Genomic DNA, 26,734 nt, shown 5'->3' with positions numbered 1-26,734 from the left:
TGCTACCAGGTATGTAAAGGCGGTACCTGCCAGACAGACATCAAGAAATAAATGTACCTAAGTGATACTATCCCTAAGGTATAATTACAAAAAAAGTTGAAATTTTCATTAATAGAGTGTTAATGAACCTAGGCGGAAAAGAGCAAAAGATGAATTAAAGAGAAGGACTCTGAAAGAAAATGTAATTCCTAACCGCAGAGGCCAGGGAGATTTTAGTGGCTAAATACATAAAATGACTAGGTGACCAGAGGATGGTCAGAGTGGAGAGAAAGCAGAATGGGGCTCAGGATATTTAGCATCTTCTAATAACTGGCTTAAATTTGTTAACTAATCACCACAAACTCCTAAGCATCCTTATGAATGTGTGACCTTTTAAGATGTATTGAATATGTTGATAATTTTGACCTTATTCTTAAAGCAGAGGCTCATGCCTCATCACTAGAAGGTGATCAAACACGAAATCCTTAGGCAGGCAAATATTCTCAATTATGAAACCTTCATTTGTTAGAGCGAATACACTTTCCCAATTATGAAAATAAATGTGAAAAAGACAGAGTGTTAATTTTTAATAAGTATGAGGTCACGACATGTTTTATTTTCATCTGAGAAAGGCTATGGGGTTCTTTAGATCTATAACTCCTCATTTTTTTTTAGTCTAATAACTATGTACCAAAAAAATGTTAAGAAACTTGACTGGAAAAATATCAATTCATCATTTTAATATTTCATAACAATGCAATTGGTTCCATTATGTCTATGTATATAATTCAAATTATTGCATAGAATATGATTTTAAAGCGTTCCAAATAAAATGAGATTCAAAAAGTTGAAGAATTAAGGGCAATTCCAGATAATTATATTAGTATGCTCAAATATCTGGTTAACTCAAAGTGATATATTTTTAAAATTTCCTTCAGTAGCTGGATAAATACCTCAGTTTTTACTCTACATGAAATTTGGCAGTCGTATTATTTTGCCTCAACTCAATCTTTAATTTAAAAAAAAAATTTTTACCTCCTTGTTTATCTATCTTGCCTTAAAAAGAATGTTAGGGAAAAGGCATTCTGGAAGGCTGGAAACCTCCCCTGACACAGAAAATAAATTTTTTTGAGAATAAATGTGCCATGAAAACATATAAACATTTTAATAAAATTTTCATCTTTAATATAACTCTTATCATGTACCAGAAATCTTTGCATAAATATTTCACTGAAAATTTTACATCAATCCTGTTTAAAATGGGCATTATTTTCCTTTTGTAAGAGTTGAAAAATCTAAGGCTTAGTAGAATAAGTATGTTTGCCAATGAGGCACGAGGAATAATAGCAGGTTTAGGGTAGATTTCCCATTTAGGATTTTCTTGACAACTGCATATTGCCCTGAAGATTTAGATGTCTTATATAATAAATTTTTTTCTTTGTAAAAAACAAATGTGAAAAGGTGATATGTGTATAGGTGTGTTTACGTTTATAAACATGCATCACCAAGAACCCAAAGCAGCTTTTTAACTATATCCCATGGCAGTGACCTATAGTTTCACATTTCATCCTTAAGAGGCTCCTTAGAGAATTGAATTCAATGAATGTTCCAAGGCCAGACACAGTCATAAAATTCCCAATCTTAGACTCTACTAGTGTTATCTAACATTAGCTAAGTGGAAAAAAACAAACAAAAGCAGAGTGATTATCCTATGGACATATTCAGTGCATCATATTATAATAACACAAAATGTGAAGGGTTTCTCTCTAATATAATTCACAATAGAATTGAAAGCAAGGATAGCTCTTAAAAAGTTATTCTCTGTTGCATTTTCTGTTAATTTTTCATTATTTCAAACACTTATAAAACTTCAATTACTGGATTAAATTTGGCAATGCATATTAGCATCGTAAAATTAGGATCAAAGGCATTATAAATTGTTTTTAACACTGGAATTTCTTTAAAAGCCAAATATGTTATATAATTGAATGAGAACTGAACAAACCACAAAAAAAAAAAAAAAATCTTTTTTTTCAGATGGGTACAGAGTAATTCTTACCAAGTCACAAAAACAGGTAATAAACCGGTAGGGCTAAAAACAGAATATACTGAGCTAATACTACATTAAAATGTTAAAAATGTGGAAAATATGTATGCATTTTTATTTTTAAAATACTCTATTTTATCAAACTTGTCCTTTTTACTGTTTTATCCCCTTTATTATTTCAGCTTGCCAGTTTTGAGGGTGAACCATACCACATTCAGGAACAGAGCATATTTGTCACAGAGAAAACATGGGATAGTATTTCCCTGCATGCATGAAAAAGATGTAAAATAAACAGGATTCTCTTTCCAAAAATCAAGAATTATCATTAAAAAATGTTGTTAGGCGAACAAAAAAATAGACTCACAAAAAATTTATTTTTCAGTTTCTGCCAGCAAAAGATTTAAAAACAGAAATCATGAATTTTTTGTTTCAATGAAACGCTTGTTGTAACACTGGCTTTAGATAAAGAATACCCTTAAGGGATGTGTGTATCTGAATCTGGACTATCGTTCATGACTACGGTAGATATCCCTGGCAATTTAAAATATTCAGATATGTAATCTCCTAAGGGCATACTGTAATTGGTACAAAAATATTTTAGAAATCAATTGAAGACTGTAGGTTTTAACTTCTTGGCAGCACAGAGTTGACTTGTTCTAAATAAAGACATTGTTGTTCAATCCCAGTGATTAGAGATGGATCATTGACTTGGGAAAAGCGTTTGCATACTGAGCACAGGATAAAGAAAAGTACCAAGGGGAGAAAATAACCGTGCTTGATGTCAGGCCTGAGTCTAGAATGTACGAGGCCATGGCAGAGCAGCTTTTACAATCCAATTCTGTTTCCTCCCTTCCCGTCAGGGCACTGTAGCATTTGATTTCTTTAGGTTAACATCACCTACTATCTTATCTGCACAGGACACAGATCAATAACCGTGTCCCCCTTGTTTCAAGTTGCCAGAACATCGAGAGACAGTGTGGGAGCCAATTTAGTAGCCAGAACCATGTGCTGTTCATATTTTTGAAAGAGTCTAGGTTTCAAACTCATGTGAAGTGTTCTCGTGTTTCTTTCCTTTTTCTTTTGAATGGAGAAGAAAAGCTGGCCTCTTGCCATTCCTGCTTTTAAGAGTAAGTAACCATCAGAGGGTCTGAGCTATAAAATACTTAATGGCAGTAAAGACTACAGCTCAGCTCCACCAAAAGATGATATTAGCAGCTTGGAAAGCAACCAACCTCTGAAAGGAAATGGAAGGTGTGATCAAAAATAAGGAAGCAAAAATGAAACTGTAGAGCTGTTTTCCAAGGTAATATTTATATAATACACTTTCCAGTGAAGACAGAGTGCATTAAAATGATAGAGCATTAGCAAACATTGCCAAAAAATATCTAAAAGTAATGAGCATTTCCCTTAAAAGAAGCGAAATCTAATTAAGAAAAATGTACAAAAATAAAATCTGATGTTTTGAAGCTAACGAATGTCATGCTGGTCTATGACAATTATGCACTATTGAGTTTTAAAAACTATATTAAAAAATAAAAAGCATGATTTGTCAATCTTTTAACTGCTAATGAAATATACACCATAGATTTCTGAAATGTGGATATCAGAAGCTAATATTCATGTAATTTTAAATACGGTTCTTATGAAACTATATCACACTGATGATATAAATCTATTTTATTCTATTTAGATGACTGACTGACGTACTTGTTGGGCAGCTGTGTTGCCATACTGTGGCAGTCATGGACTTTCAACTGTTTTCACTTTTTAATCATAAACTTACTTAGTTGTTGAGCCCATTATTAGAAAGAAAAACATCCACTTTAAATAAATATGTAACTAAACTAAAGAAAATCGAATGTCCTTCTGCTAACCCGGCCAACTTACCTTGAAAAATTTCAGTGAAATACAGATTCTGTCCTTCACTAGACCTATGCACAGTCTTGAAATTTATGTTGAATATAAACTCTTACTAAGTCTTAAATAAAATTTTATAAAAAGAAAATCTCCCATCCTGCTTGAAAGCCTAGCTGTGCACAGAGTGAGTCACCACCATTTACTTCTTCCGTGATATTCACTGTCATCTGACATCGGATACATTCCCAGAATGTAAATGCGCATACTCACCAGTGGGCCCAGAGCACAACCTTTGGCCGTGCATGCTTGGACTCTGAAGGAATGTAAGCTCCAAGGAGCAAATCCATAAGCATGACAGCTGAGTTCTGAGGAATTGTGAATTAATATACCATCCAGATATAGTCTGTAGCTTGTGATAACACCTGGGAAGATAATAATGGACCTTTAGCATGACTACCAGACAACAGCAAAGAATGTCTTAAGAAAGCAAGCACTTCTTGATATGATTTCTAATTTCATGGAATTACTGAATCACAGTATCTGGTATTTTCCCCAGTCTAAACCTTGTCTCTTTCCAAAGGATAAAACAGGCATTAAACCCCTAAATATCAAACTGTTAAGCTAATTATTATAGAGACAGAAACAGAACCCAAGAGTCCCAGTATGGGATTCTTCGTATTACATCATGTTAACAGCTATCATTTGTGTTCCAGATAAAACATGAATAAATTAAGTACATTTATAATTTGTATTGTATTCTTTTTTTTTTTAATTTTTTTAAGATTTTATTTATTTATTTGACAGACAAAGATCACAAGTAGGCAGAGAGGCAGGCAGAGAGAGAGGAGGAAGCAAGATTCCTGCTGAGCAGAGAGCCCGATGCGGGGCTCGATTCCAGGACCCTGGGATCATGACCTGAGCTGAAGGCAGAGGCCCTAACCCACTGAGCCACCCAGGTGCCCCTTGTATTGCATTCTTAAACTATATCCTTAGTAGATGTGCTCTAGAAGTCAAAATGACCTTATTTGTTAGGGCATTATACATTACTCAGGATGTATCAGGCACTGTTCTAAGCACCTGTTGTGCGTGAACTCCTTTTTAACCCTCTCCTAGCAGCACCACCAGAATAGAGGTAGTATCATTATCATCATTTTATAGATGAGGAAATTCAGGCAAGACAGATTAGGTAACTTGCTCGAAATCACACAGCTGGCCAGTGCCAGAGTCAGGATTTGAACCTAGGAGGTCTGACTCCAGAACCCACGTTCTCAACCACAATATTATATAACCTAACCATAAACACCTTAATACAAAGTGCAGTCATGAGACACTCATGAATGGGTTAGAGACACTATGATTTACTGGTTTTAATGATCAACTAAAATTTATTTCAGAAGGAAGTTTATGTGTCTTTTCATGAAACCAACTAGTAGAGATATGTGAAATTAAATAGTTGTTGAATATGATCATTTGAAGTATGTAGTCAAAATATTTTTATTAAAAGGAAGTTAGGGATCTGTGTTCCCTGGAATTACGGAATCCCCAAACTGATCAAGCATTGAGAAATAAAACTTTGCTTACATGCTAAATTAGAACTTCTTTCAAAGTAAAATTAATTTCACAGTGGCTGTTTAATTGCCTCTCTGTAGGATCCCCAAGGCAATCTTGACTCTTCCTCACCTGTGTATTTCTAGACTTAACACCATGCCTAAAACATAGTAGGTACTACATATATATTGATTGAATGAATAAATTAATGAACACACAACAGAGTAAAAATACCAGCATCCAATCTAGAGGGAAAATGTAAAGCTATAGAAAAAAGAGATAACTCTCTACCTGAAGTATGAAAAGAGACTTGGTAAAAAGATGATATTCAAGAATAGCTCAGAGATAGATTTGGAGAAGGAGCGAGTCTTGAAAGAGGTTCTAGCACAGTCAAGCTTGTCAGGGAATTCAGCTGGCTTCCAAGAGGCCTGTCTCAGCCTGGGAACTCCAAATTTGGTCTCATTAATGTCCTGAAGGAAGACCAAACCATCATCCATCATTGCATTAGGATAGCATTCCTGGTGGGACCAAGGACATCAGGAGCTTTTTCCCGAGTGTCCCTTTTTCCTGGGAGGAAATTACTCCCTTCCAGAATCTGCTCACAATGTTTGGCATCACCATCACCTGCAAATTTATAGAATGCTGCACTCATTTTCAGGATATTCTTTACAAGACTGCTTTGGATTTAAAAATCAGTTCATAGCAAAACAAGTAGGGAGTGAGTTACTGTCATAAAAGTTACTCATCTAATAATATACCTCATCAACCCATAGCCTAAGAGATGGCTGGAACGGCCTCCTAAAGCCCACATTACAGCCGAGGCTGGGTGATGACACCTGTGGATTTGAGGGTTTGTACACGATGCCTCGCCTGATTTGAGCCAGGGGTCAGTATCTGATGCCGGCTTTTCTATAGTGAGAAATGTGGAAACGGGGATCAAAAGAAGGTAGTCAGAGCCCTTCCTCTTATTATTACACTTAATAACCTACATATGTTTGCATTCTCCAGCCACAAAAAGGAATACTTATGTTGTGGGCTGCAAGCAAGTTAACACTAAATTAGAAACAGAATATTACCCAGCAATTTGGGATCCTCATGCAACTAAATAAACAGGCAAAAAAAAAAAAAAAAGTTACTGTGTGGAAGGAGAAATTGGCTTCCTGGGGCATGCTGACACTAAGCACATACACCCTTCAGCAATGAAGGTTTGGGTTACCTTACTAGGTCAAGATTCTGAAACAGACGAGATGCTGGCTGAGGGCAAAGGGAAGAGATTATAAATATCAACTGTGGCCTTAAACTAGTTATGGAAATGAGAATTGTAGGTGTTATTTCGTGTTTTACTATTTTCATATTACATAAAGATTTGTATGTAATAACTAATTTTCTCTTCTCCTTTTCCCTACTGATTTATATAAAGAAAGTTAACAGGTATTAATTTTATCTTAGTTTTTAAGTTGCAGGATATCTAGGTCGGTCGTGTCTAAACTCAAGGGGGCATGAACCCAGATGGAATACAATGACAGAGGGTGAGAGCCTCTTCCTTGTATAAAGCAGAGTAGGGTGTTAGGCGGAAGCATGCAGTGATTATTGCTGCTCGTGGAAAGTAATGGAAGGAAGAGGAGCATGCATGGGTGTTGAATAATCTGGTTATTCATCCAGTTCACCTGCCCACTGCCCCACAGCCGCAGGTCTACAGTCTGCTCTGTGTGCTGGGCTTCAAAGTCCGTCCTCTGTATTTGCAGCCTCTGGCTTGCTGGCTTCCTCTTGGATTTCACCAGTAGGAGGCACTGCAAGCTGGGCAGAAACAGGGAGACAGAAAATGTCCAACTTGTAGCTCTAAGCGCTGAGGCTTTTGCTGACTGCTGAGAGTTCAGCAGAGGGACAAAGCAGCTGTGGCCTCAAGCAGTGTCGGCAGCAGAAATGCCTCTTCTGCATTTCCAGCTTCTTCAGTAGTGGACTCTAGGTGGCCCTTTAGCTTGGGTTGGGGCAGTACCTCCTGACGGTTCAAGCACCAAATCAGCAAATCCAGCAGCTAGCAGCAGCTGAGGCTAACTGCTCAAAGACCAGGGAAGTTAGCAGCGCTCTGACAATCACCTTTTTTGTTTCTACAGCCCTTCCAACACATTTGTAATCAACTCCTTATATTAAATACAGTCTGTCTTACAATCCTAGCACATTTTCTGTTTCATTAGTTAGATCTTGGTCAGTACATTCTTTAGGATTAAAGCTCTTTATATTTGAATGAGCTAATACTTTTTATTTATTTATTTTTTGAGCTAATGCTTTTTAAATAAAGCTACTACTTGGACTTATTTTCCTTGATGAGGATAACATTGTATAGCTTATCTTTTAAGAGCAGGCCTATTTCCCTCATTTGCAAATTTTGGGGTAAGAGTATTTTACTGTCATGTAGCCCTTTGGCTACGCCAAAAAGGTCCAACTGTCAACTTTCTCCTTTATTCTAGTATGACCATCTCTGATAACTCTGAGAATACTTACAGAAAGTATTCGGTTTAATGCCATTTAATAATCAACACACAAAAGCACAGATGAATTAAAACTAAGAAGTGAAAGATACACAGTGTAAAACTAAATAGTCACAGGAAATTTAAGAGAAGAAAAAATGGATAAAATCACAGTAATAATCATAAGAAATTATGATGTGCCAGGCCCTCTGCTAAGCAATCATTTAATCCTCACCAAAAAAAAAAAAAAAAAAATCTTATGTGCAGTGTGTTGGAGAAGCTCTTAAAGAAATCGTAAGACCCTCAAAATGCTATTTACTTGATTTGCTTTTCAACAATGACATAGAAAGTACCCAAATCAATATTTCTGTTTTCTTACATAATTGGGGAACAGAGAATTTCTTTTATGCTAGGATTATGTGCATAATATCTCATTTATCTGACATATTGGGAAATGACACATTTCATAGAAGTTAATTTTCGTTATAACTAAATCTCATTCCTTAAGTACAAACTTTAAGAATTTTAACCATTTTTAGAGGAAATCTTTCCAGCAAGGACTCCACAGTACTCACCTGTCTTCCCACACAGACTATAATGAATATAATTGAATCATCTTGTGATGACTCAAACCATGCATTATGAACACCAAAGAGTATATTCTCTAATTCAGCAATACCCTCAGGGACCAATGAGATCTAGGATACTTACCCAGCTTTTACCCTTCACATCCCTCAGTGGCTACACTTAATCCATTCTTATGTCTGCTTTTTGAATTCTCCTTCCTCCCTCAGTGACAGTCTTTCAACAGTTTCTTCTTTGTTTTGTCTACCTGACTTAAGCGAGTCAACCCCTAGCAAGCAATGCTAAGAAACTAGATAACCATGACATCTGGAACTATGTATAAAGAAATAACAGACAGTTGCTAAGAGAAGGGCTTAGAGTAAGATGAGTGCATGGCAAATGAGCTGAGAATGAAATTAAATGAGATTTGTGACAGTTAATTCAACTGCTCAGAAACTTTTTAGTATGGAGGATGCATCTGAATGGAAAGGTGGGTGAAACTCAAGTCCAGCTTTCACACGGGTGAGAGCGCACACATGCACTCATGCACACATACCTACAGCGTAACCCAGCATTCGGTAATTAACCACTATTTGACAGCACTTGTAGGAAGAACTAAAAGATCAATTATAGATCTAAATTGTAGAATCCAAGTGTACACTGGGTAAGTGTCATCTAGCCTTTAAGTCATATTGGACACTCTCCTCTCTTCTTCCTCCCCCACCATACCAACTCCATCACTGAGTCATGTAGACTGTACATTCCCAACTGATTTTCCCCCATCACCATACTCATGGCCACCTAGTCCATTCTGCCATCATCTCATATCTGAGAATAATAGCCACCCTCATGTTTTGATGCATTATTCATGTTTCCATACAATTCATTCTTTACACTACAGACAGAGGGCCATTTTTCAAAATGCGTATCCAAAAATGCCACATGTAATCAGTGATCAGTCAGACCTTTGCTGAGTACTAGCAAGATGAGAGTTCCCCATCCCAGGATCGGGAAGCTGGGGTCAACATGAGCACGTTGTGAAGCTGGAACAGACTCATGATGTTGATCTCTCTGGGTCTCCTGCCTTCAGCTCCAGGTCTCAACAGCTAGTCACCAGGTCTCAAGGTCAGGCCAAAGTGGGATACCATCATGGTTTAGAGCGGGTGCCTACATCTGCCACAAAAAGGAGCCTGAGACAAGTGCAAGTATTTCCTTTGATCTGGTTTGGGCAAGGCCATTAGCGATATAATCCATGTTAAGGATGTATGGTCAAACTGCCTGGCAAATTGGTGGACAATAAGAGATACTATTTGAAAATAACAATCCATTTCTTACCAAGTTGGCAGGCAGATGTCGTAACTTCTCACTAACAGACTTTTTAATGTAAATTAAATTAGTATTATATGAAATATTGTATAATTCAATTCCAAAAACATACATTTAGCAATTAAGTCTCAAATACGTATTAAGACAATTTTCATTGATCTCAGATTTCTAAAGTATATAACAAAAACTAATGAATTTCCAGTGCATGTTTTAAGTGAAGCTTAAGGAGGCACTTTCCTTCTTTAAGAAGAGTACAAGTCATGTATGAATAGGTTTGAAAAAAAGTTAAATGTAAGGTTCTTAAAATGCTGTGTGTTTTTGAAATTATAAAACGCTTTATTATTAAAAAATGTACTGAACACTCATGTTGAGTCAGACAATAGGCAATATGCTTGATATGAATTATTTCCATTAACATTAACAACATCAAGAAATAAGTGTTATTTGCCTTGTTACTGAGTTAGGGGAACGGACTCTTAGGCTAAGCTATTTTCCAAGGTCACACAAATAAATATCAGCTCCGGCTTGGAGCCTGGCAATCTCATCCCCCTATCACCACCGCTCCTCCTCTTCATCTCCAGCCTAACTTTCTTTGCTAAAATAGGAATTCCGCTCAAATAAGCACTGACAAACCCGTTCTGGCCCTACAAGCAATTAAGTTGAGCATAACAAAAACTTAATGTGTATCTACCGGATGTCAATTCCTGAAAGGTACTATGCTTGGTACTTTGGGGAATAGAAAAATAAGAAATAATATCTGCCTTTACGGAAGTAAAAAAAGGGCTAAACACAGGTCTAATTAAACAATCGAAGAGTTAAATAAAAGTGATAAGCACCACAAAAATTTTATGCTCAACAAATGGTACAGACATACAAGAGCTTCTAGCAAGGGGCAATCACTCTGCCTTAAGTAAGTCCTGAAAGCTTTTTAGAGCAGCTGGGGTTTCTGTACAAAGCAGCTGGGTCTTCCATAAAAGGCAAAATGTGAAAAGGCCATGTCTCAGGAAGATGTTCCTAGTGGGGAAATGACATTTACCAATGCCTGGAAGCAAAAAAATGCAAGGTATAATAAAGACATCCAGAATATATCCGTATTCTGTTGTTATTGTCGTAACTGGTGAAAGCCTAATAGAAAATGAGCCTTCAAACGGAGGTTCAGACCTTGAATGCTACTCCAAGGGTTGGGATTTTATGATGCACAGGAGAACTATGGATATTTTTGTGCATTGACCAGGAGTTAAAATAAACATGATATTTAGAAGAATTAATCTAGAGTCACAGTTGCAATAGACTGGAGTAGGGAAGACCACAGATGTAGGGAAAAGGGCAGCTGAAAATATCAAAACGAAAAAAAAATAATTTTGAAAGCCTCCTTTTCCTGAATATATAGTAATGAGTTGTGATTGAGAGAGGGATGTGGGGGAATGCCATATTGCGGTGGTAGTATGGAATTCTAAGAGAGAAATAGCTTTAACAGTTTTATTTATTTTCTCTTCTTTAACAAAACAAATTTATAATGCTTAGAGCTGAGGTTAGGGTTAGAGTACAGCATAGTTTCATGGGTCACTATGCAGGCAAGAGAAGGGTCTATCCACCTTAGTCAGAGAGGGTTTGTGAGGGTAGGTGCGAATGATTTCCAAAAGCCCACTACCAAGGAACTAACTTACCTTTCGTCTACTGATTTCAAAGGGGACTGTTTTTCAATTGGGGAATTAAAAAAAAGTCACACCCCTGTTTTGCATCTTGACTGTATCAGTGTCAAAATCATAGTTGTGATCATGTACTATAGTTTTAAAAGTATCCTAGGGGAGCTGGGAAGGGTCAGTGAGATCTCTCTTCATGATTTCTTACAACTGCATGTGAATTTGTAACTATCTCATCATGTAACATTTCATTAAAATGCAAAACAAATACTGTTACATAGGAAAGCACGCAAAGTAAGAAGAGGCAAACACTTGAAAGTCAAAGGACCTTTATGCTGAAAAATTAACAACAGTGTTCATGTTTTAGATCAGATGCCATCAATCCTCAGGAAAAACGCTTGAAGGCAAAAAAAAGTTTCAGTTTCCCTTTACAGAGGAGAAAAACAAGTTGGAGAAAGACTGAATAACACAGTCAATGCCAGACAGAAAGTGTCGGAGCTACGGGTTGGTGTAACATGAAGAAACATTCAGGTTCAACAGTGCACAGAACATTACACTCTCTAACTTCCGTGCACCTATTTCTTCTATATTTTTTAAATTATGTGATAAAACATAACATAGAAAAATACATAAAATATGTTATATCTCAAAGACAAATGAAAAAGTGGAAAGCCATGTAACCATCACCAAGGTTAAAAAATAAAATATTGCTAGCACCCCACAAATCTTCAGCACCCCATGAACCTTCTATGTGTCCTCCCTCATTCCAGCCCTTTCTCTTCCTCACAGACAGCTGTGTTAACTTTTAAAGAATGATTTGTTTGCTTTTCTATTTAGGAATGCATCCATAAACAATATAATTAAGCTTGGTGTGTTTTTAAATTTTATGCTAATAGAATCATATAATGTATGGTTTGGGGGAGCACCTGGGTGGCTCAGTCAGATGGGCATCCAACTCTTGATCTCAGCTGGGGTCTTGATCTTGGGCTCATGGGTTTCGGCCCTGTGTTATGCTCCACGCTGGGCGTGAAGCCTACTTGAAAAAAAGATATTTTTGCATCTTTTCTTGTTTGCCATAATAAGCATGAATCCTGTCTGTCCTGTTGAGGTAGTCACACTTCACTCATTTCCATTGCTGTATCGTATTCCTGCACAATACAATTCATTCATTTATTCTACTATTGACATTTGGATTGTTTCCACATTCTGTCTCTTATGTCACTGTATCTGTTATCATTTTTGTACTTGTGTCCTGAGGCAGACATGAAGTTTACTAGCACATAGGTCCTAGAGTGAAATTATTGGAATATACTTAATTTTGCTAGACAACACCCAACCATTTTTCAAAGTGCATCAATTCCCATTATGACCGATAGTACGTATGAGTCCTCATTGTTCCATATCCTCAAAAAGAGCTTATATAAGTCACAGTTTTAAACTGTGCCAGTATTATATGTGGTAAAATGGTACCTTGTTTTGGTATTATTTTTTATTTCCAGCTTATGAAAGAGGTTGAGCGGATGTCCTCATGTTCATTAGCTATTTGCTTTTTGTTCTTTTGTGAAATGCCTTTTCAGATATTTCCCCAGTTCATTATTATTATTCTAACAATATCTCTGAGTATGTTATCATTGATAAAGTGTGTTAGAAAATAATGAATGAAGTAAAGAGTTTGGGTTTCATTTCTTCTAAGTTTAAGTTTATATATTTTAAAACATTTTATCAAAATATAGTTGACAGACGATCTTATGTTAGTTTCAAGTATGCAACGTAATGATACCACAGTTCTGTACATTACCCAGTGCTCACCATGGTAGGTGTAGCTACCATCTGTCACTATACAATGCTATTACAATTATGATTGGCTACATTCCCTCCCCAGTCTATTATTAAGTCCAAAGAATACTTTAAGTATCCAAATACTAGCCTTCTGACAGTTACGTGTGTTATAAATGGTATATCCCACTCGATTACTTATCTCTTTAGGCACTTTGTTTACAGTACATTTTGCTGAAAGAAGAGTTCGTAATTTTAGTTACCCTTTTATCACTTTGAATTTACCTATCTTTAATAATCCTATTTGCCCAAAAGTCTCCTTTGTCTGATACTAAAATAGCTACACCAACTTTCTTTTCTTCTCTTATCCTTTCTTTTCCACAGTTTGGGTTGTTTTGTTTGAGAAGAAAGGGGTCGACAGCTAGTTCAGGGGTCTTTCTGTCAGTCCTCAGGACTCCTGAGGAACTACATGTGGGCTGTATCCTCGTAGCAACACTAACTCAAGATAAACGAGAATCCGTTGGAGGACTGTGTACCTGACCAAGCCCCTGACATCACTGTTGACATTGTTTATGAGTAAATGGTTAGCTGGTATTGATGAGAGCTGCGCCAAAGAATGGACACTAGTCAGGTACCAGGTAGCCTTGGGGGGGATGTAAGAGCTGTGATTTCATCCGATGTCATTTGATTAAGCTTTTAGAAAAAAGGCGGGAGAGTGCACGGCCTTTCTCTCATGACCACACACTTTTAAAACTTAGGAAGCTCACATTTTCCAAACTTTTTTTTCCCTATCAATAAAATGGGGGTCATATTCCTTGTCCTGGTGGCCCGACAGAGTTAATGTGAAAATCAAATGAGTGAGCATATATGCAAGTACCTTGGGAATTAAGTGTGATGCATATAAGAGGAATGAACTTAGAGTTGTCCCTTCCTTCACATGCAAATTAAAGCCTTATTTGCTGTGAAAATCTTGCCTTAGACTATCTCTTCCTATGCTCACCTGTGTCATGTACTGCACATCTCTTATAAAACATAACCTGCCCATCTCTTGGAAGCACGTTGTAGACAGGTCTGTATTCCCTACTTGTATGAAAACTACCCAGCAGTTTCCTATGTGTGTGCTAACTATTTAAGATTCCTCTCTACCTCAATCAAGTCCAGAGAGCACAGTGTCGAAAAACGAAACAGAACAGGTACTTCCCAAGTGCTGTCAAATACTTTTTGAAAAAAGAAATCTGCTGGATTTAGTGGATTTGGTTTACAGTAGTTATCTGATTCCTCAGTAAATACTTATGGAATACCTACTATGTGCCAGACATTGTGTTTCAAGCTGTAAATACCCAGAACAGTCCTGGTTCCTGCATTAATAAAACTTCCAATATAAGTGAGAAGGAGGACTAAGTGGGTTATGTATTAAAAGAGAACCAGATGGAAAAGAAGAAAAAATGGTAGTGGCTGGGAAGGCAGATGCTAACCTCATCTAGGTGGGTTAGGAAATTAAATTTTTCTGGGAAAACGTGTTTAAGATGAACTTGGCCCTTGGACCTACTTCATCAAAAGGAAAAATGTCACAAATCATTATCTGATTAATTACAATAAGTATTTCATAATAATTAATAGAAAGATTTCAGTGAGGTATCAATGAGTTGATTACTATTTAAAAAATTAAATATCACAGACATATTAGATAAAGAGTCTTCATCTAGAATTTTGAACACCATTCTCATTTGCTTTTAAATTGTCTAGAGTGTCAAAGTTTAACTAGATGGAATTTTTGTTTACTTATTTACTTTTGCTATTCCCAGAATACATTTTACATCTATCTCTAGACACAGCCCCCGAATTCTGTGTGTTAAGTGTGGATTATGCGAGATTTAAAAATCAGTTAAGGACTCAGCAGAAACTTGATAGCAACTCAAACTCATTTACAAAGCTATGGGCAAAGTTAAGGGAAAGACTGGGTGGTAATAATGCATTCCCAGCAGGTCCTAGTTAGGACTCCAGCCCGTAAACATCCTCAGATTTGCAAGGGAATGGATGAGAACAGATTTGGGAACCTGGACAAAGAGCTGGAGTTAGAGGAAAGGGCCATTAGATGGGTGCTGTAGCTTTTGGAGGAGGGATACGGCTCTACCCTGGAGCCCAGAGCCCGGGTTGAAAGGGAACAAAGGCTTTAAATTCTGAGACTTCTTTCTCCTCCCACCCTCTGATCTCCTGCTGCTGCTGCCACTGCTCAGGGACAAACCAAAAGGAAGCCAGAGAGAGACAGAGAGCAAGCTCATCAACACTGTGAGTAAAGGTCAGCCTTGTAGGATACAGGGTTAATGAAAGAGCAAAAAGTGGATCCAGAAAGTCTGAAAAATATATACATCTAACATAAAAAAATTACAGTAACGCTTTATGTTGCACTGTTTCGTCTTTTCTGTGCTTTTCTTTTGCTTACTCTCTTGTGCTAGTAATTGGTAAGCTAGCTAGAACAAAATGAAACAATAGAATGCTGTGTGGTAAAAAGGGATCAGGTTATTTAATCTAGTTCTACAAATTCAGTTCCACAGTGGATAATCCACAAAATAGATACTTAATTCCCATTGGCTCACCAGGGTAAGCAGTTTCAAGTTTATCACCTTTCTCTTTCCATAATGGTAGAATTTTTAAGGTGTTTAATTTTCACAGGGAAGCTGAAACATAATTGTCCATAAAGCACATCCACTGGGATATATATCTTTGTGCCTCTTCATCATGTTCTGTCAAATTGTGTTTCCTAAGGTGCTCAGTAGGTTGTCATCTATAACCAAGGAAATTCAATACAAGTACAATATGATGTAAATTTAATACAAGGTATCTCTATGTACACTGAAGAATTCTGTTTACTGTAAGAATTAAACAACAATGCTTTAGTGTGTCATGAAAATAACAAGTATAGTGAATATAGATGCTCCAAACATATTTGTTGTTTTTTTTTTTCCAGTACAGCATGGCAATATGAATATCAATGGCAAGTTTTCCCCCAAGGTCCAGATGATGATTGAATGTGGCAGTTATCTCCCTGTGTGAATACTTGATCCTTCAATTAAAAAGGAAAAGAGAGAACAGCTTTCACATTGTGGAATAATGCCTTATTACTGTTAGGCTTTCCTAAAAATGGAATCAACGGAACCTAAAAAAGATTGTGCTTGGGAAATTCTACCTGACAAACTGATTGGAGGTGTTTCATAAAAGTTACACAAGGTTTGCTCAAAACTGTCAAGCAGTTTTCCTAAGTGATTCGCTGAATTCTGTAATCCATTTCTGCTATTAAAACTGAGCATTTCCAGGAAAGAAAATAGAATTGCCTTTTGGGTATTTAAAAATAAAGTTAGTTCAAAATAAAAAGTTTGAAAAATAGTTATTCCTTCAAAACCACAGAAAAATCAGAACAGAAATCATAAGAATTTTGAATATTGTCAGTGAGAATGATGCATCAAACAAGTCAAAGCATCTAAAATTTTTTTTTCACGTGCCTAGATGAAATACTGAATTATGAGCTTTTCTACAAAATGTTGAGGCAGAAGAGTACAGTGAATAAAATCATGAATTTTTTTGTGTCATTGACACCTTGCTTTGTATTAAATTCCTACTTAACTGGTTGTCTTGAGCAATTAATACTTATAAATCTGAGTTTCCCCAGCTGAATGTTAGAAAAGCCATACCCATTTCTTTTTTTTTTTTTTAAAGATTTTATTTATTTATTTCACAGACAGAGAGATCACAAGTAGACAGAGAGGCAGGCAGAGAGAGAGGGAGAAGCAGGCTCCCTGCTGAGCAAAGAGCCCCATGCAGGGCTCGATCTCAGGACCCTGAGATCATGACCCGAGCTGAAGGCAGAGGCTTAACCCAATGAGCCACCCAGGCGTCTCAGCCATACCTATTTCATGGCTGGTTGTGAGGACTGAAGTGCTTGCTACATAGCTCTAAGCTGTAGCTTTTCCTACTACAATTACCATCAGTGTTGGTAGGAAATCAAATACTTTTTTCTTCATATGGGTGAATTGCTTAGTATTTATACACACACCTTCACGTATATAAACTATAAAAGTCTATTTCTTTCTCATTATTTCTTAATGTGAAGGATGACATATACAGAATGTATATAAAAGTTCTGTAGTTACTTCTTTACCACGCATTTCTGAAATCGTATAATTTTTTATGCTAAAAAACGAAACTTCATGGGGGTGCCTAGGGGGCTCAGTCGGTTGAGTCCAACTCTTGGTTTTGGCTCAGGTTGTGGTCTCAGTATTAAATTCCTCTCTCTTTCTCCCCTCCTTCCCATGCTTGCTCTCTCTCATTCTGTCTTAAATAAAGAAATAGATAAAATATTTTAAAAACCTGAGCTAAATGTTCTTCAGTAATGTTCCATTGTCTTCATGGTATTATGTGTAAGTATGCAAAAATAATCAACTTCTTAAATTCTTTCAACTTCTTAAATTCTTAAATTCTTTATTGACCCAGTTGCCACTATCTTGGTACATATTCATGTCCAAATTCTCAAAAAGCCAGTCCAGTACAAAAGGCTGAGTTAGGAAAATATTTTCATAGGTTCCTTGAGTACTCTTTCTTTTCTCAAGAAGTACCCGGGACCCTGTCCCATGGGTGTCCAGCTCCCCTTCTCCTGTGCATATCTTGACATGACCTCATCTCGATGGCAGGAACAGTCTACCCTTTCGCACAGAGGCACGCAACGCAGATCTGGTTTCACGTGCTGTCTCTCTTTAGAATCTTGACAAATCACTCGGCTGAGAAAATCTTAGGCCAAACAACCAGGTCTTTGAGCCTTCAGCAGGCCAAGAGGGAGAGGCCTTTCTACTGTCTTTGAAATCATTATTCTACATTATGTGATTATAAAACGTGCTGTAAATGTGTGTTTGTGTGTATCGTATGACTGCATAGGAATATACTTCTCACATCCATACAATTACTATGTTATTATTGTCCCTGTCATCAGCAAACATTAATTCGTTCAACAGCGACTTAATACTCCTCTATCCATGACTGGAACCCCTGCCAATTGCTGGCACTAGAACCGTGAACAAGGTCACAGAGGACAAGATGCGTGCCTGCCCTTATGTGGGTCACAATCTAACAGGGAAACCGTTCTAGCAAATTTACTTAAGTAAAGATAGTGGATAGTTACAAGCAATTGTAAATATTAATAAAGGATAAGAATTTCATATTCTATATTACTACTTACTATTAAGAAAACATATTCTGATTACTTTCGAATGTTACTACATGTTATGCTAGGTAATGAGAAGTAAGTTTGGTCTAGTCAGATATTGATGCTGATTTTCAGCAAGGGAAACTTCAATTGTGAGGAAAAAGCATATTTACAGATTCTAAGGTCTAGGCTTCTGAAAGGGAATATGGCTCATGAGAATTTGGAAGCTCTCAAAAACATAATTCTAATTACGCAATTGTAATCCTCACAACACAGGTCACAAATTTAATAGACAGTACTCCTTTATGCCCTTTCTCACTGATGGCTGATGGTATGGCAAAGGAAGGGTCCTGTTGCTGCACAATAAAGAGTTCTTATCTTCCTAAAAGTCACTCTTATTCAGGTTTTAAAACCTTGCCTGAAATTGCAGCCTGCAGAGAACGCCTTTGCCAGAGGGAACAAGGATGCTCTGATTAGAGAAACAGAGCTGCAGGTTCACATCCCCATTTTTGAAGGTAAGTGAAGCAAGGGGCTAGAATTCAGTAGGACATCTTTGAAGGAGAGCAGAGCCTTAGGTGTGAATCAAGTGATAAAGACCAGGTACTTAAAGACTACTTGGTAAAAGAAGACAATTAATAGCATGTAGCATTATTTATAACAGTAAAATAATGGAAGCATAAATACCCACTGATAAAACATGGGTCACATAAGCTGTGGTTTTATTCAGTGAGATTCCACTGCCTTTTAAAACATTGAAGCTGGGCTCTCTCTGCTTAACTGCCCTGGAAAGATGTCTCCACCATGTTAAGTGAGAAAAACACGTTGCACAGGGTGGATAGAATAATCTTAATTTGGTTTAACAAATGTATATTTTATGTATATATCTTTATGTGATTATTAATTGAAACTTTTATTTATTTTAAACTAACACAGCCTTTAACCTTTTCTTCCTCTGGTTTAAAAGTTTACTGCATTTTATTATATCCTTTCTACCTCGTATTTTTAAAAAATATGATAAAAAATACATAACTTAAAATTTACCATCTTAACTCTTTTTCTACGTATAATACAGATTGTTGACTAAATGCACATTGTTGTATAACATATCTCTAGAACCCTTTCATGTTGCAAAACTGAAACTAGATTCATTGAACTGCAGCTCTCCCTTCCCCCTCCCAACTCCCTGCCCGATTCTACTTTCTGTTTTTATGTGTTTGATGACTTTAGATACCGCATATATGTGGAATCATGCAGTGTTTGTCTTTTTGTGACCAGTTTCTCTAAGTTAGCATAATGTCCTGGAGGTTTATCCCTGTTGTAGCATGTGATGATTTCTTTTTTAAGGTCAGGATAATATTCTATTGTATATACATATACACACCACATTTTGCTTATCCATTCATCCATCTGTGGACATTTGGGTCTCTTCCATCTCTTGGCTAATGTGAATGATGCTACCGTGACTGTGGGTGTGCAAGTACCTCTTCAAGATCCTGCTCTCAATTCTTTTGGATAAATACCCAGAAGCGGGATTGCTGGATCACACAGTAATGCTATTTTTAATTTTTTGAGGCATTTTTCCATACTGTTTCCCATAATGGGTGCCCCATTTTACATTTCTACCAACAGTGCCCAAGGGTTCTAATTTCTCGACATCCTTGCTAACATTTGTTATTTTCTGTGCATTTATTGTTTCTTTTGGTAGTGCTAATCAGCAAAGTTTTAATTGAGTATCTATTATGTGGGTCAGGCACTATTCTTAGAACTGCTGGTACAGCACAGAACGAAAGATTCCAGAACAGGAAGAATTCTCAGAGCACAGGAAGCATGTCCTGAAGCGAAGAGCAAGCTTCCCAGCACAAGCTGTGAAGTGAGAGCAGGCTGGGAGACAAAGAAGAAAATGGCAGTCAGAAGGGCAAAAGGCCATCCTCTTAGCCACTGGTTCAGGATTATTACAAGACTCTGATGAGTAGAAAGTGACTGTTTAAATCAGAGTCATTTATGAAAAGCAGAGAGCCTGTTTCCTAAGCTATGCTGGCTAAAGATGACCACTTGCTTATTAGGCAAGAACTAGACATTTATATTCCAGCATGTGCAAAACCATGCAAGAAGGATCTGTTACACAACAAGACAGTCTAAATGCATACGTGTCTCTGGACCTGCCACATCTAATGGAGACCCAGAGGGAGGACACTCCCATAGCCTATAGGGCTCCCCGGGGAGCGGCTTCTGCATACATTTGGCACCTTATTCACATCCTGACCTTGTGATTATTAGTTCCCCTATGGAACTCTAAAATCCTTAAGATCAGAGACTAGGCAAATTCATCTTGGTATCATCAGAATGATGGCACCAGTAGGTCATCAAAAAATACACTTTGAATGAATAAATTCACATTTTTGCAGGGTCTGAGGAAGTTCTTGAAGTTATGTGGGTGAAAAAAATCAGTGACCTTCCTTAGAGAAGTGCTGTTGAACGTTGCATGGTAAGACAAGTCAGGAGTGAGCCAGAGTTGAAGTCAAGATTGCCGTCCAGGCTTCTGGCTGGTGTGACTGGGTTGTGCTAATGGTGAGAGGAGTCACGCAGGAGGAAGGGCAGGTAGAGGGGCAGAGAACATGTGGAAAAATCAACTTGAATATGTTGAATATAAAGGGTAATAAAAATCCAGGTGGAGGTCTCGAGATCTTGGGGATTAAGCCCTGAGTTGGGCTCCCTGCTCAGTGGGGAGCCTGCTTCTCCCTCTCTCTGCTCTTCTCCAGCTTGAGCTCTCATCTCTCTCTCAAAGAAACAAATAAATAAAATCTTTTTTTTTTTTTTTTTAAGAGACCCACGTTTAGTTCTGACGAATGACTTAGATTTCCACAGTGAAGATGGAAAGAAAATAGGGGTTATCAATGCCAATTTTACAATCAAGAGAACTGGGGCTCATGGAATTTAGTCCATCTCCCCAGGTAACACACTACTACTCAGCAGAGGTAATATTTGTCTCTAAGCCTATTTGACTCCACACACACATCTTACAACACTACAGTAAGCCTTAAGTATTCTAGAAAAGAACATGTGTTAGGTGTGTTACAGTAAGCCATAAGTATTTTAGAAAGGAACGTGTTACAACCCTACAGTAAGCCATAAGTATTCTAGAAAGGAACGTGACTCTGTAAATGCAGGTTGAGTCATACATTGGGAGTGACCTGAATACTAGACTAAAGAATTTGGATTTTATCTGTCAGGTTTTTAGGGTGAAGTATGAGGCTTTAAAAACAAATAGAGGAACAAGTTGTTTTCCAACAATCAGAATTTCCCTCTCCAGACAACAGACAATAAAAATCAAACACTGGAAAATTTGGGGCAAGTGAAGAGAGAAGTAGGTGGCATGATAGTGGCTGTTTTCTTTTTTTTTTTTTTAAAGATTTTATTTATTTATTTGACAGACAGAGATCACAGGTAGGCAGAGAGGCAGGCAGAGAGAGAAGGGGAAGCAGGCTCCCCCCCGAGCAGAGAGCCCGATGCGGGGCTCGATCCCAAGACTCTGGGATCATGACCTGAGCCGAAGGCAGAGGCTTTAACCCACCGAGCCACCCTGCTGTTTTCTTTTTAAATGAACACTATTACTTTTTAAATGTCTAACACTGCCCCACAATAAAAATTTTGAAAATTCTGATGTGACTAAACACAAGACTTTAGAATACAATTAGAGTGTTTAAAGAAATCTGCAAAACCTCAAATTCTTTTTGGTTCGATGACTATATTTTAAAATTGTTTGTAAATGCACAAAACATAGTATGCAAATATTCTTTTAAATATAGAAAGTATTTCTCTAGGTCCACCTAGGATTCTGAGTACAGTTGTGGTTTCAGGTGCCATGACCAACTGGTAGGAAGGAAACTGTTCTACAATGCAAATCACATAATGGCATTTAATACCAATCCAGCTGGAATAAATCACTAACATTTGCATTGCCATCTATGGGCTAGATACATTTGTGGAGCACGAAGTATGACAAGATTTTTTTTTTACTGTTTCATATAAGTATCAAATAGAGATCCATTTATTTTTTTAGTAGGAAATCTGTAACAGTACAGGAATCACTTCAATAGCAGAGATAATCACTCACTGTAATTATTTGAGCTCTCTCCATTACCTCAAATACATCTAATGCATTTGCCAAAAGTTTAATTAAAATGAGATAACTGAAATAATTAATATCATAGTAAACATAAGACAAACTAATACAATTACAATTTTTTTCTTCCATTCTTTTTGGCTATGCTAAAGGAGGCCATCTCAATTTTCAGTAACAAGCTACTTAAAACAATTTCTAGGAGATTAAAAATCTCGATGTTTGTCTTAAAGGGAACAAAATTTGATGGTACAAAAGTTTCCACCAGTGTGGAACAAGGACAGTATGTTGTGTGAAACTTAAAGATATTTCTAATAAATGAATAAAGTAATTTCTACCTCCAAGTTATTACAAATTCTTTATAATAAGATTTTATTTAAGCTAACTATAACTGGCTAACTTAATTCTCTAAACTATGCAAAGGTGTGTATATCATTTAGAAATATACGCAATCAACTTGAAGTTAAACAAGTAGAAATACACATATATTTAATATATGCACTGTTTAAAAACTGCATGCTGACAAATTTACATATAATATATTAAAATACAGAGTTTCAAGTGGTGTCTTTAATCAAAAGCATTTTGAAATACAAGATGTGCATGGACTTTCCATCTCTCTGCCTCTCCGAGAATGAACTAAGAACTGTCAAAAATATAAAGTCCCTGAAAATATAATGTCACTGTCACAATAGCACCTTGGGAATCCTCATCTGTTCTCTCCACCTCTCCTGGACCATATTGAACAATAAGATGCAGTACACAAGAACTATCAAAAGGGAGCACTTTTGAGCCACCAAAATTGTGTGTTAGCCTAAAAACTACAATCTCCTAACTACAGACAATGATACTATCTCAGGTATTTTATGTGCTAAAATGATCATTAAAAATTAAGCACCACATATAAGCTGCCATTTAGAATATTAATTTACCTTTGCTAATCATCTTTTTAACTTGAGGCTAAAAGAGTTCACTTACCATTTGGATATTCAGGCTCCGTCCAGGAGATGTGAAAGGAGTGGGGTGAGTAGGAGTGCGCTTTGGGGGCCGGCACTCCTTCGGGTATCTCTTCCTCAGTTAGGGCCTCACTGGCCTCGCTCACGGTGCACCCACCCCCTGTGCAAGCCTGGGGAGAAACGCCAAAACCACATTTCACTCTGGGTCCCAAAAGTTTTAGTGAGCCTTGCAAACAGAGGATTCCTAACAAGAGTTCCAGATTCTCTGAAATACAGTTTTGTTGATCCACATCCTCCCAGCCCCCCGGCCCTGCCATCCCACCAAATAAATCTGTTTTAATGCTGAGGCCTGACATTTAATTAGTTCACTTTTTAGGACACAAGACAGTCATCTCCAATAATTAGAAAATAACCCAAAATGTATGCATGTATGAATTATAAGTACATCCTATGTTAGAGCCTAGAGATAGGGCATCTATTGCCTGGGTGAATCGCCTTGATGAAATCAACCCTGCACAAAGTTTCCTAGAAGGAATTAAGTGCGTGCATGCACAGACACACACGCGTGTGTGTGCACTACGTGAGGGAAGTACTAGAGACTGAAACTACTTCAGGATAAAAACAAGTGATTTGGAGTAAATGAAAAGATCTACAGCAAATATAATTACTTTCATTGCGATAGTGTAAACAACATGCTTAAAGTACTGCATAATTTGAAATAGAATAAAATAGTATTTCTCATGTATCAGCAACAAAGCAGTTGTTGAGTGACTGTTTAATGGCTTAAAGTGTCAAATCACTTACTTATGTGCCAGAGGAAATGGGCTCATTACAGGGCCAACTTAAAGTGATCACAGAATCTTCCCATTCCCTAATAAGGTATTACTAATGCCATAAATGAAAACATGAATGTTAAAGATACCCCCGGGGGGGGGGGGTCTCCCTGGGGGCGCTCATTTGGTTAAGCATCTGACTCTTGATTTCAGGTAAAGTCATGATCTCAGGGTCTTGGCCTCAAGCTCCGAGCTCCAGGCCAGGCTCTGGACTCAACATGGAGTCTGCTTGTCCCTCTCCCTCTGCCCTATCTCTCCCCCCTCCCCTGCTCTCAAATACATAAAATCTTAAAAAAAAAAAATCTTAAAAAATACCTGGAAACTTCTGTGTGCACTCTCATAATTAACTACAAGTAATTCCAAAATAAATGTTTTAAGTGTATTAGGAAAATATCTTTGCTACCTAACTTATTGGATAAACATTTCTCCAGGAAGCAGAGACAGACACACAGGGTTTTTCCAGACCACATTTACTAGCAAATATTAGCAATCATATCTTTAGACAACACAGATATTTGAAAACTACACTTAACCTTTGTTCAATATCTCTTTAGGTCCCAGTTGTAATGAGCACAAGTTTAAAAATATTTCAAAAAGCACTAAAATTTACTGAAAACAGATTAAGAAAATGAAGCAAAATCCTAGGACAAGGTAAAAAGCAGATAGGCATTCAGTCCATTTTCAGGGAAGGTAGATATGGCTAGCATCAAAAATTAAAACATCTTTTTATTTCTTTGGGCCTGTCTCCTGCTTTTCAGTTTGATATTAAGGGAATAACCTTTTGATAATTAACACAGTTGAAATTCTTTTCCCTACAAATAAGAGAGAGTTGACTTATTTTTAATGATATTTTTCTTACGTTGCAGTATACCATTTAACAAGTTGTTGCAAATTCTTTATTCTAAGTATTCAAAGTATAAATATTAAATGGTCAGTTGACATGGAGTTCAATCTCATGTTCCCTTGTAAGAATACAGCAGTAGCCCATTCAGGATAATTTCTCATCAGCGTAAGCAAGTTTCTGGTGGGTTAAACTGTGGCTTGGGCATGAAATTGCATTAAGATTGGGACCTAATTAACCTTTGTGGATTCCCTCTAATTCTCAGCTGCAGCATGTGCATATATATGGAAGAGATAAACTATCCCCTTCCTGAGAACAGAATCTTTGCAAATAAAGAGGAATCAATTGAACTTGTGGCCAAACCATGACTCAAAGCTCTAGGACATGTCATTGTTAGCCCAAGAAATAACTACCGGAACATTAAAATAGAAAAATTAAAAAAAAAAAAAAGACATTTCAAACATACGAAAAGTCCGCTAGAAAACATGGCAGCAAAAGAGCCCAAGTGGGACAGCTGAGTCATCAAGGGGACATGATAGAAAGAGCATTCATTTCCGTTCTCAGAAAGAGAGAAATCTATCCAGTCTCAGTTCCTATATATTTTTTTTCCTTAGGAGGGGAAAAATGTTGGAGCATCTTACTGTTAAATCCACGACACACTGAGATTTAATTCAGAGAGTCTACTTGTTGCTATTATTTTTCTTATTTTTGTCCTAAGACTTGTCCCCAGCTAACTCTTCCCAAAGAAATACTATAAGACATGTAACTGTATATATTTGAAAATAAAATACAAATTGAAATTTACTTCATTTTGAGAATTTTGGGATGTGTTTTGGGATAAATAAAGACATCCTCTGGTTTGCAAGGATTGATCTTTGGGTTATGGGCTATGTCATCTAAGATCCATAAACCCATAATTTGACAAAGGGGCCTTCTAAGAATCCAAGGAGTTTACAAGAGAATTTTTCTTGCAAATAAAACAGAATTTATAAAGAGGCTGCTGAAACAAGAGAATTATCTGCAAAATATTTTATTTTGTTTTTGTTTTTTCCACATTCTTTTTGCATGAATTTAGAGGTGCTAAGTGAGCAGTTCCTTAAATAAGGGAAAAAATGCTCTTAAAGTTGCTTCCAATTGGTCGAATCTAACTGGTTTTATCTAAATGAAATCGGACCGATCAGTATCTTGTTTGACCCACCAGCACTGGAGGCCACTGCATGCAGTACAACTGAATGCTGATTAAAATTCTGATTTAGAAAAACTAAACAAAATAGTGGGATTGATTAAAGATGCCTTTATGAAATGGCAGGCTCTTTGAAAGCCTCTGAGCCTTTACAATAAGGCATTTCAACCCATCTCCTATAGCTTTCCTCAGTTACAGCCATTTTTGTTAAGTGACAAAGTCATACTACCACCCTGAAATGTCCACTAACTTCTAATCAAATAGGGGATTGAATTTTGGTATAAAGAAATGAGTAATCAATCAATATGTATCAATTATTTTGAAATGATGACTATTAGGAACATCCAAAGCTACCATCCTCTTTTCAATAGTTTGTTTTCAGAGTAGGCTCCGAGGATA

The 26,734-nt window shown here is 37.0% G+C and overlaps 1 protein-coding gene across 2 annotated transcripts in view; it reads right to left on the bottom strand.

Moving 5' to 3' along the window:
- The window catches only part of USH2A (usherin), a gene marked incomplete at both ends in the record, with an annotated part of 700,457 nt that overhangs the window by 306,728 nt on the left and 366,995 nt on the right, over window positions 1-26,734 (bottom strand). For both annotated transcript variants that reach the window (XM_080825193.1, XM_080825194.1), the window contains 2 exons: window positions 4,154-4,305; window positions 23,501-23,648. In XM_080825193.1, the coding sequence (XP_080681319.1) occupies window positions 4,154-4,305; window positions 23,501-23,648 (300 nt within the window). The remainder of the gene's footprint in view (window positions 1-4,153; window positions 4,306-23,500; window positions 23,649-26,734) is intronic.

This window comes from Martes martes, assembly GCF_963455335.1.
Source record: "Martes martes genome assembly, chromosome: 15".
NCBI classification, from domain to species: domain Eukaryota; kingdom Metazoa; phylum Chordata; class Mammalia; order Carnivora; family Mustelidae; genus Martes; species Martes martes.
The sequence above is the reverse complement of the archived record's forward strand: the minus strand, read 5'-3'. Positions and strand labels throughout refer to the sequence as shown.